Source organism: Limulus polyphemus, unplaced genomic scaffold (assembly GCF_000517525.1).
Source record: "Limulus polyphemus unplaced genomic scaffold, Limulus_polyphemus-2.1.2 Scaffold50, whole genome shotgun sequence".
Classification (NCBI taxonomy): domain Eukaryota; kingdom Metazoa; phylum Arthropoda; class Merostomata; order Xiphosura; family Limulidae; genus Limulus; species Limulus polyphemus.
In genome coordinates, this window is record NW_013665660.1 from 313,162 (window position 1) to 325,710 (window position 12,549).

The following is a 12,549-nucleotide window of genomic DNA, read 5'->3' on the forward strand; positions in this document are numbered from 1 at the left end:
GCACTTCCAACAAGATCCCAGTAAGAACTTCACATGATCCAGTATTGACAACACTCTAAGGATTCACTCCATACGATGCACTTCCAACAAGATCCCAGTAAGAACTTCACATGGTCCAGTATTGACAACACTCTAAGGATTCACTCCATACGATGCACTTCCAACAAGATCCCAGTAAGAACGTCACATAATCCAGTATTGATAATACTCCAAGGACAATACTCCATACGACTGACTTCCAACAAGATCCCGGTAAGAACTTAACATGGTCAAGTATTGACAACACTCCGAGGACAATACTCCATACGATTCACTTCCTACAAGATCCCAGTAAGAACTTCACATGATCCAGTATTGACAACACTCCAAGGATTCACTCCATACGATGCACTTCCAACAAGATCGCAGTAAGAACTTCACATGGTCCAGTATTGACAACACTCCAAGGATTCACTCCATACGATGCACTTCCAACAAGATCCCAGTAAGAACTTCACATGGTCCAGTAGTGACAACACTCCAAGGACAATACTCCATACTATTCACTACCTACAAGATCCCAGTAAAAACTTCACATGGTCCATTACTGACAACATCCCAAGGAAAATGCTCCTCGCGATTCACTTCCGACAAGATTCCTGCAAGATCTTCACAAGTTCCGCTGTTGACAACTGTCTTTCATACAACCATTTACTCCAATTACTTCACATGATCCACTGCTAAGAATAATTCGGAAATAATCTTCCGTAGGCCTCATTGTTAACAATTATATCCAGAAAGGTTTCTCAACGTGACGTACTGATGACAACATTTTGCACATAACCACGTATAACCCAATGAATATACATTTTTTAATTCTAGGAAATATGATGTCTACACTACATCAGATATAACGGCAAATTAACTGAAATGATATTTGAAACCCAACCAAAAGACCAAGGAATTGTATCTTATAATATAGTTTCGACAAATATAAATATAATACCATAAAAATAGTAATAACGTGACAAACATGATGAGGAGTGCATACGTGAACCTATCTACACACTAAAATGTTTCAAATATGAGCATGCAAATAAGCACACAAACACAAATGCGGAGTCCGCAGGCAATCCAAAGTGTGCAAATGTTGTTTGTCATCATATATTTATATATAAAATAAAGCATTAAAGCTATTTTTCTACACGCTCGTTTGTTTAGTAAGGTATCTAATGAAAACACAACTGGTAAAATTTATCACTAGTGTGTTTATATATCAATTTGTATAAAGACACACTCTTTCATTAGTTCTTTGAAACAATTAACAAATTACAAAAACTGTTTAGTAAAACTTGTGAAATTAAATACTTAAATAATATCTTCTGGTCATTCAGTCATGGGTCGGTCGTGGTTTAGAGATTAGCGTGTCGGGTTACGGATCTCTGAATCTGTGTTGCTGACCAATTCCAGCTGTAGACTCGCTATAAAAGGACAGCCACCCACGTTATTCAGTTGAAAAACAGAATAAAGGCTGGCTGCTTTCTCTATAATCATTAGTTCCGCATGAGGTATGACCATACCTAAGTTTGGCCCACATGCAATTCAGGTTGAAATTTTCAATTTGAATCCGATTCCGAGTCATTAAAATTATCTATACTTTAACTTCTTTATCTTAAATATTCAAATTATTTATAAGCTTTAGAAGCTTGTACTATAACATTTATGTGAAACATTGATTATGTTTTGTTCGAAATCTACAGTTTATAATATCATTCTCTCGTCTAATGTATGGATATAGTAATATCAATCTTCACAATTCTCCACCCAAAGTTTGCAAAAACTATTATAATTCAATTAAATCATCGCTTTTAGCTTTATCAGACTAACACAAAACGATAAATAATTATTTTAATACAATAAATATCATGCATGCGTGATCTGTCTTTCAATAACCACCATTTATAAGAATAAATTTAAAATTTTCTGTATGTGAAAAAGTAAGAAGGTTTAGATATAATAACAAGATCAACAGATCTCACTAGTTTCAGTATTGTAAAAATTATTATAAATGGTAGACGAAACTAAAAATAGAGATATACACAGTGCAGCACTAACACAATGGTGTTACAGTACAACTCACGCAACGCAGCACTAACACAATGGTGTTACAGTACAACTCGGCCCGGCATGGCCAGGTAGTTAGGGCGCTCGACTTGCAATCTTCGGGTCGCGGGTTCGAATCCCCGTGACACCAAACATGCTCGCCCTTTCAGCCGTGGGGGCGTTATAATGTGGCGGTCAATCCCACTATTCGTTGGTAAAAGAGTAGCCCAAGAGTTGGCGGTAGGTGGCGATGACTAGCTGCCTTCCCTCTAGTCTTACACTGCTAAATTAGGGACGGCTAGCGCAGATAGCCCTCGTGTAGCTTTGCGCGAAATTCATAACAAACAAACAGTACAACTCATGTAACGCAGCACTAACACAATGGCATTACAGTACAACTCACGCAACGCAGCACTAACACAATGGTATTACAGTACAACTCACGAAACATTCTACGAATGAAAGGGTAGATAATCAAAGCGATTCTTAGGTAAAAAGGTCCAGAGATTGAAATGTTAAAATTGAAGTAGAGGTGATAAATTTTTTTCTATCTGCGATAATTCACACAATTCATACGACTTTTCCATACTTATAGCGTTTAACCTATCTCCCAACTGGTTGATATCAGCTAATAATAAACTTTTTACAAGAAAAAAAGAGCAACAAATAATAAACAGAGACTCGGATTTGTCATCGTTTTCACACAAGCATTCCAAGAAAGGATCAGTTAATATTCAGATATTTTTCTTCTTCAGGCGTTATACCCAATAAGAAAAAATACACTATCCTATACAAAATATAATATTAAACTATATAAATGGATATTTCTTTCATGAAAACAGACATGAGAAAGCTTTCTAACCACATTATGATAACATGTAAAGATATATTAAAATATATTATAATCCACTCTACTCTGTTCAATCAATTCAAACACTGCCGTTGGTGAATAACAAAAAATCATCAGGAAATAAATGTTACATTTTATATAAATTAAAACTTATATAATGAAAGAGCCTAAAGGCCTTCTTTTGCGACATTATTGACGTCAAGCAACCATTCATGAACATCACACGAATGATGTCTCAATCAACTTAAATTACTTTCAAAATCTGATTTAGTACGAGGCATGGTGGAACGATAGACAGAGACAGGAAGCTATTAATTTAAAATTTGAAACCTACCATAAATACTGTTTTGTTGGTATATTTCAGGCAGTACTTTTAACGAATCGTTATTACTACCTTTCAGCATTGTGATTAGAATGAGAAAATATCAGTCAATATTGAAAACTTAAATTTCTGAAACTGAGGTTAGATATCTAAAGATATTAATTTAAAAAAAGTAATATGCATTTATTTATGGTATGATGACATAAACAACATGTATTTTAAAATGGTGAAGAGAAAGCAAATTTTCTGTCAGATTAAAAGCAAACTTATTAGATTATATAAAAAATATATTAGTGTTTAAAATATGGGAGCAGCTTCCTAGAAGAGATGTTGACATAAAATCAGGGAAAAATTGCATAATGTTAAAGAAAGGAAGAAATAACCTTCAAGTAAAGGATAATATGTTGTAACAAAAAAGGGGTTTACACTGTTTCATCGTAACAATAAAGGTATAAAGGTAATGAAAACAGTGGCAGGTTGCTATAGGCAAAACTGTTATGTCGTTGAAGGAAATAGTGGTATAGCGTTAAAAGAAATGATGAATAATAATAAAACAAAAATTAGCACAACATTTAAAAAATGTTGAGTATTAATAAAGTCAGTGGGTAGTATTAAGAAAAACGTTGAATACTAATGAATTAAAACTGGTCCAATAATAATGAAGTAAAAATGTAACACAGTATTAAAACAAACCTTGAAGAATAATAGAGCAAAAGGTTAGCATAATGTCAAACTGCATATTGTTCAAGAAAAGCATATCATATTGTTAACATAAAACGTAGAATAATAGTAAATACGTGACATGAGATTGCAGAAAAATGTGACCTTCTATGAAAAACAAAAACTGATATGTTGATGGCGTGTTTCTTTGTTATGGATTTCTGCGTTAGCATCTCTAATTTAGCAGTGTAAGACTAGAGGGAAGGCAGCTAGTCATTACCACCCACCGCCAACTCTTGAGCTACTCTTTTACCAACGAATAATGGGATTGACCGTCACGTTATAACGCCCCCACGACTGAAAGGGCGAACATGTTTGGTGTGTTGGGGATTCGAATCCGCGACCCGCAGATTGCGAGTCGAGCGTCCTAACCACCCGGCCATGCCGGGCCATGTCGAGGGCTACGTTACGAAACGAAAAAGTGGCATATTTCATTATTCCTATCCCAAAAATAATTTAGCAGGGTAGTAACTTGTATTCTATAAGATTTCTTAATTCTTTTCCAATATTTAAGAACATTTTTAACATTGTGAGAAGTCGGTACGCCAAGATATTTTATTCGATTGCAAAATAAAATGGTCTAAAAAGATCAAATACAAAAAACTACACGTATTCAAAGTCGCTGAAAAATGGCAGTAATTTAATGTAACTGATCTATAAAGCCACCAAGTACTGCATGCATACTGCGAAGTTTGCTAAACAAAATAATTTCACGTTGAAAGAAAGAATTAATAACTCAAACCTGCACACTGCACACTAAATGTTTGAATTAATCATACCAATTTATAATGTTCATAACATTTAGCCTCTCACTTCTAGTTGCATAAAGATTATTAATCAAAATATTACAACAAGAATAAACTTATGCACACAGATTGTACAGTTTGTTTACTTTTGACTTTTCACACAAAGCTATGTGTATATATTTACAGCCATCTCTGATTTTGAACTCATAGACTATAAGGATGGCAATTAGTCAGCAGCACATTAGCGCCAACCCCTTGTCTGCCCGAATAGTGAGATCTGACCATCATTTTATGGCGCACCCACGGACCTAAGCGCGGAGCGTGCTTTTGTGGCAATGAACGCGAAATATGAATTCTCGGATTTGTAAATCCGAGACACACTAACCCTAAATCACACTCGACCTGAACAGATTGTATAGAATGGGAATGTTTTTTTCTTCTTCTTCTTTTAACTATACACTAAATGTACATGAGAAACATACTATAACATAAGACTAAACATAAAAATGACAAAACTTTCATATCGAACACGGTATTCGGGCACCTTCTAATGTAGTTAGTTGATGAATGTGCGTGGTCCATGCTACAGGGTTCTTATTTTCTCAAAACAAGGGCACCTTACAATCTCAGTTAAAATTTATCAATAACCATTACTAAAAATTAACGATAACGATAATACAAACTTTAGGTTTTTAAAGAGGAAAACGCTCAACTGCAGACTAATAGACACTTTTTCTATGTTTGTATATATTACTCTTACATGTGTTAACTGTATTTCACTGTTTAATGTAAGGCTAATACACTAATGTATCACAGTAGTTTTTCTACCCCACTGTAATTTTCTATATTTCTACTTATGACTATACCAAGTTGACCTTTATTACCCTCATTAAAAGTTTACTTACTGTGAATGTCTTAACTGTTTCGCACTCACTGGACTTACAACCTACTGGTCACGCGTTCGAATCACCGTCATCGAACATTCTAGTCCTTTCAGCCTTGGGTGCATTATAATGTGGCTGTCAATCCCACTATTCCAAGAGTTGACGGTGGGTGGTGTTGACTAGCTGCCTTCCCTCTAGTCTATCCCTGCTAATTTAGGGACAGCTAGAGCAGATAGCCTTTGAGTAACTTTGCGCGATATTCAAAACAAACAAATTTAACTGCTTCTGTTTACCATACCAAAATACCTTTAGAATTTTATTATGCTGAAGCTTTCAAGATGTTTCTTTCTGTTATGTTTGGTAATTTACAGCCTGTGGTATTACATATTTCCAATGTAAGTGAAGTTAATCCTTTCAACACATTCGTTACTCTGCTTATTTGTTTTACTAACGAAGAAAGTTGTCACATATAAAGTGTATAGCTACCGTTTGAAACCCTATGTACGATACAAAAATAGAAATCTATTTAGTTGTCTAATCCTTTAAGACATTTTCGATTGATTAAGTTTCCATTTCCTTCCTTTCGTTATTCACAAGTTCTTAAGCAGAATGTATCAACACATTAGGTTATCATTTTAAACAAGCGATTGTCTCAGATTTGGTTATGAAGAAAAAGCCAGATGTCTTGTTTAAGTAATACAAAGACATTTGAATCATGAAAAATGGAAAAGTATAAAATTAAATGTATCACCACGAAACACACCGAATATTTTGTGACAAATATGCGTTTATTCTGTACATATATATATTATTTGAATTTTATTTGGAAAATTGAATAAAGGTTCCTCATTTTATTATGAAAGAGTTTTTTATGCAATACGAGAACGTAAACCATTTTAGAATAAGAAGCACACCTGTGACTTCGTATGAAACGCTCTAATACCGAAACTACGCTCTTCGAAAAACAGGAAACGTGCTCCGATGTTTAAGAAGGACTATTCTACGAAAGAACGTAGGTAGACCAAGCTAAATTTTGGGCTTAAATTATGTTGCTGTAGCAGAAGACAAACAAAACAAGTAAAATGCCTAGTGCAATATATAAAGTATATTTAAATGTTACTTACGTGGCTTATAACCTTGTAACACCTGCGTGGATTTATCCAAAAAGCAAAATAATGTAAAATATATGTAACATGTTTCGTAATTAAATCCTAAAAATTACGAGAAGTAATCGGACGGACAGAATTTGAAAATTCATCAAAGGAACAAACTATCTAATTACGCCATTCAAAAGAACTTTTGTGCTTTGTTAGAAATGGGGGAAGGATAGTAAGTTTAATTGCACATCATCATCATATTCATTAATATTATGTTTCAGTTCCTTTAGTTCCAGAGCTTTAGTTTGATTTTACAGCAGTTAGGATAACTTTCTCTGTTGAATGTTGAAAATGTTTACTTTTGAAGAATCATTCAAAAAGACAGAAGTGGGAAAGTAAGATAAAGTTATCGACTGCTTCTCCCAAATCCTATTACAATTATGCAAAAGAAAAGCTAAACATAATGGTTATAATAGTTTTTAGAAAGGAATAATATAAACTATTACTGTTTACTACAGACATACAAACAGTTGTTTCATATAAAACATAATTTCTATTACTCTGAAATTAACAATAATTAAATTGTCTTCGTAATATTTTCTTTAGTACAACCGTATGATACAAATTGTATAATAACTTTTGCTCCACCCTGTATGTATATATGATCCATGGTTTGCGTTCCTTTGCCGAAAAAATCTCCCTTCGCATTATGGAGCTATGTGCGAGTTATAAGCATGACGGTCATTACTCGATTAGACTAGCCTAAGAGTTGGCGGTTGATGCTGTTGAATACTTATTTTTCAGTTCCAAATTTGGGTTGGCTTGTGTAGCTTTTCGCGAGTATCCGAAAAACAAACAAACTAGTCTTAACTACAGTAAAAGCTTTAAATCTATACCCCCCCCCTATTTCGCATATATGCACTATTGTAAGTGATGTTAGTCATAAGAATTAGAAAGAAGTAAATTCGAAAATACAATAAAACAAAAGTGTATGGTTGAAATGAGTTAATGTGTATTCTGCACATTAACACAAAAGTGATCTGTGGTGGGTCATAAGTCTACTATCTTTAATTGATCGTTTATAAGTGACCGTTAACAGTCGCGAAAATATACATATTTTTTATCTGATTGCATACCTCAGATTAGATGTTTCCGCAGTGCCACTTGCTGGAAAATTTTCTTACACTAAGAGTGTTTAGGAAGTGTTTCTTTACGATCTATATGAAATACGCAATACTCGAGTAAGTTGATTTTGGCTAGTAAACAACACAACATGTCATTCGGAAAGAACCTTCGAAGCAACATATTCAAGACATATAGTCTTCTGTTGACACCTGAGAAATATATAATGATGCTGAACATTCGGTAGCCTAGCATATCTCAATATATTTAAAAAAGGAGGAATATCGTTATTGTCTTTACAAAAGATAATATCTTAAGTTTTAAAAAAGTTAAAGAAAAATGCCTTTTTCTTTAGAAATTATTTTAAAGAATTATTCATCCCATTCGTAATTAATATACCTTACACAAAAATCAACAGAAATTTTTCATACAGTGTGTAAATTTCACCATTTTGAGTCACTTAATAGAGAAATTTTCAGACCATTCTGATACCTGTTACGTCAAGGTTTAATTCAGTAACAAATAACGTTTCATAGCAATAGGATAAGTGTACACATACAAAATGTAGCGTTATTAGTTACAAACAATTACCACTTTACGACAGGATTTTTATGCGTAAATTTTTGAGATTAGTTATTGCACCTTTCAGGTAACAAAATATGAATATGAACCACTATATCAAATTCTGAATAAATAAATAAATAATCAACAGTTCTCAGTCACAAATTCTGAATAAAACTGTCTAATACTCCATCCTATTATGCACTGTATGAAACTTCCATGTCGGAAAGTTTGGAATTACCAGCTGTTGTACCAAAACTATTTCTATGAAAAATGTCTTCAAATAACTAAACAAAATTATCTCGGTGACGTGCTGGACAGACACATATAGTCGCTCGTCACATCACATATTAGACGTTCCTCGACTTAGATTCCAAAAAACAAATACAGTGGTTCGTCACACCACATATTAAACCGTCTCAATGGCAAACAAAGTGGTCCAAGACCACGTATACACATGTACGACATTCCTCTACTGAGGTCCCCAAAGATAAATACAGTGGTTGGTCATGAACTCTGCTAGACTGAGATATTAAAAAAAAATAATGCTCATTCAAATATTACGCCTTATGATATAATTTCTGCGGTAATAAATATCGAACTTTTAATAATTCTCAATAAGTGATGTCTATATTGCATTTTGATTTCATTTTAAGACTATTACAAGGAAGTCCCCAGTGGCTCAGTGGTACATCTGAAGGCTTATACTGCTAGAAACCGGGCACACTGTGTAAGTTTGTGCTCAACAAACAAATAAACGCATACAAAAATCAGAAAAAGGAATAAGATATCGTGTACTTTACCTATTCCTCGACCTATTCCTCCCCAAAGACGGGTTTACTTACATCTCAATGTTTACTAATTGTGTATCAAATGTCATGTACAAATCCTGGGAAAGGATTTCTTTCACATTAAAAATAAATGTGCGAAACATAGACATCGGGGAAAGGTATCTTAAAAGTGATAAAGGTCTACTTGGTAGCCATATTTTAATCAGATTATGTACAGATATACTGAGGATTATTCACACTTTAAATGTTTTATCAGGAGACTTTACTCGTATATGGGCGAGTGAGACTACTGTGACTCCATTTTATCGGCCATATTTCTTGTGAAAATAGCCGATTATATCGAGGCGTGGGTGAAAATTTGTGAATTTTAGGCTTGTGAGTCTTCATGAACTTAGAATCCTTGTTAATTATCTCTTTTTTTGATGTAATACAGAAGATACACTAAGCTTCGTTTCAATTACTTTTTAGTTCGTAGGGTTCTCTTTCGTAACCGTAACCTTCACTTAGCTTCGAATCAGCTTGTGATGTGGTGTCGGGGCTAATTTCTTTTCTGAACGCTGTACTCTACGAGTATTTTCGTTTCCATTGAGAACATTAAAGGCTCTCTTATTCGAAAATGTATTTATGTTATTTGGCTTTACACTGATTAAGGATCTTATTATGCGAATATCTTTTCTCGGAAAGTGCTGTGACATATCCTTTCAGCAACACTCAACCTGCGTGACGACATTATATTATTTATTGAACTATCGGGAATTTGCTATGAACACACACACACACACACACACACATGATAAACTTGCCGTTCGTTACCCTACCGTGGGCATGTTCCACCATACGCCACTACATTATCATATGCAAATTGTTCGTCTGAAATGGTCCCCTAGTGGCACAGCAGTATGTCTGCGGACTTACAACGCTAGAATCCGGATTTCGATACCCGTGGTGGGCAGAGCCCAGATAGCCCATCGTGTAGCTTTGTGCTTAATTACAAACAAACAAACAATCGTCTGAAATACGATTATCCTTCTATATGTAAATGTTTTCGTGCTAATTTTAGACTAGGTATATTTATTTCAGCATAATTTCACAATGGGAATCTCATCTTTGGTACCACATCAGACAAGGTATGTTTGATTGGAATCATCTCTGAAATTAGTACCTTCAGTTTAGTATCACCTGGGTTTAGTAGAACCTTAAACCTAGAACTTATATTTATTATTACCTTGAAGTTGATGTATCTACTTTGGTATCATCTTTGAATGGTTATCTTTAGTTACCTCTTACCTTCAGACCAGGTATCGTCACTCTGATATATAAGACTGGATGTCTTTAACTTGTTGTCCCCTTATTACGAGTCTTTTTCTTTATCATGTGAGATAAATATATTTCCTTTGGGATAACCTTAGGCTGATTATCGATACTTAAGTTCTAGATTAAACAGGATATTTCTACTTTGATATTTTTATTTTGGCGTCACTTTACACTGGGCATATTTGATACCATTTTAGTCTAGATATTTACATTTATGCCCATGTGCAAGTATATTTTACAATTGAATAAACTGGTAATATTTACAATCATATAACCTAAACACCAAAATACCCCTTTCATATATCCAAGGCATAAGTAAAATGACTAAAGCTAGATTGAGTAACATTGTATTTGCATTAACATGATTCAAGGTGTTTTTGCACCTCTAAAACTAAAATTCCTTTCATTCTCCTATGAAAGAGCTGACTGGTGTTGATTCAAACTTTATTTCTTCCTAGCTTCAAGTAATAAAATTTAAAGTCAAAACAAACGTAGTTCATTATTCTGCTCGTTTGTTTCCCTAGTGAAGTGCAGTTCAACCAACTGTTTCTCAACGATTTGTGAAATACAAGTAAGGAATTTTTCATCACAATGTCTTTCCCGTAAAACGAATATATATATATATATCATGTACATTACTTCCTATGATGAGCTGTTCTCGCCATAGACTCTCAATTCGAAAACAATACTTTGCATTTTCGACTATAGTTTTGCCCTAAACTTGAATTTCTTAATTTTTCAGTAACCAATAATTTATTTCTTTATTTATACTACGCGCCCCTAAAAACAGAATTAACGAAATTAGAATTTTTAAACATCTTATGAAACCGAATCGCAAGTTAGGTGTAGAACAACACATTATCTTTCACACCGATCTATATATAAGAACGAAATCCATTTTGATGTATGAAATGCACTGAAATATGTTTTCGGATAACGTTACTAACGCTTACTTTTGACTGAAGTACATGTTCATAATAGACAAAGACTATTGCCACACTCAGTTCAGTACATTTACATCGAAAGTTTATTCTTATGAACCAGTTCAGTTTTACACAGTACGTACAACTAATATTGAACTGAACTCACTGTATGCAGTTAGTCTTATCAAACGGGAAGGGACGGGAAAGTTGGTGCTGCAGAGTAAAGAGAGAGAGATGTATACCATTCGGGACTTACCCAAAGAAGAAGTGGATTTACCAGAGGGGGTAAAGCAGCCCACTGCATTTCACTGCCAAACATGAATAAATAAAGACTTCGAAGTATAAGATCAGATGCCAGCGACGATCTCGAGCTTAACTTATTGTGATCGTTATGACCTAACGAACTCCAAGCAGTGTGGTAAGTCGGTTTACGAAACTGACGCTCACAACCGATCTGCAAGTTGTGAACACGCCAAGCTGAAAAGAGTGCGCGTGCCGCTCAATACCTTGTTTCAGAGAAACTTCAGTACTTACCAGAACACCGACGTTATGCACCACGTGCTACAGAAACATATACTAAAGATTAGACTACATGCGTGCTTTGGTTATTTGTGATCTCTAGTGATAATCAATTATAGGAAAACATTAAAATCCTTTCTGTCCATCCTATCTTAGGGATAAATCTTTTTATCTAAAAATATATACAATTCTAGAATTTAGTGAACTTGAGAGAGAAATATCTTTTTTTGTGTGTGAAAAAATCCCAAATTATTGATACATGTAGTGTAGAATAAAAACCTACATTATATAACATGTCCATTATAGCGGAGAAATTAAGGTATTACCTTAGTGCACAGTGTTGTCATTTGGTTCAGTCTTCTTCATTCACTATTACACGCACTTCAACAATAACCAACAAACTCACTAAGGATACCTCACACAGCACTCACTATACCACACACTTCAACAATAACCAACAAACTCACTAAGGATACCTCACCCAGCACTCACTATTACACGCACTTCAACAATAACCAACAAACTCACTAAGGATACCTCACACAGCACTCACTATTACACGCACTTCAACAATAACCAACAAACTCACTAAGGATACCTCACACAGCACTCACTATT

General features: G+C 34.4%; 1 protein-coding gene across 4 annotated transcripts in view; it reads right to left on the reverse strand.

Moving 5' to 3' along the window:
* LOC106463001 (nucleolysin TIAR-like) overlaps window positions 1–11,844 on the reverse strand; it is a 257,478-nt gene extending 245,634 nt beyond the window's left edge. For 3 of the 4 annotated variants that reach the window (XM_022390640.1, XM_022390636.1, XM_022390619.1), the window contains exon 1: window positions 11,669–11,844. In XM_022390640.1, the coding sequence (XP_022246348.1) occupies window positions 11,669–11,731 (63 nt within the window). In that variant the 5' untranslated portion in view covers window positions 11,732–11,844. Of the gene's footprint in view, window positions 1–5,625; window positions 5,671–11,668 lie in introns of those variants that run through there. The other variant, XM_022390650.1, reaches the window with a different exon arrangement.
* Between the last annotated feature and the right edge of the window lie 705 nt (window positions 11,845–12,549).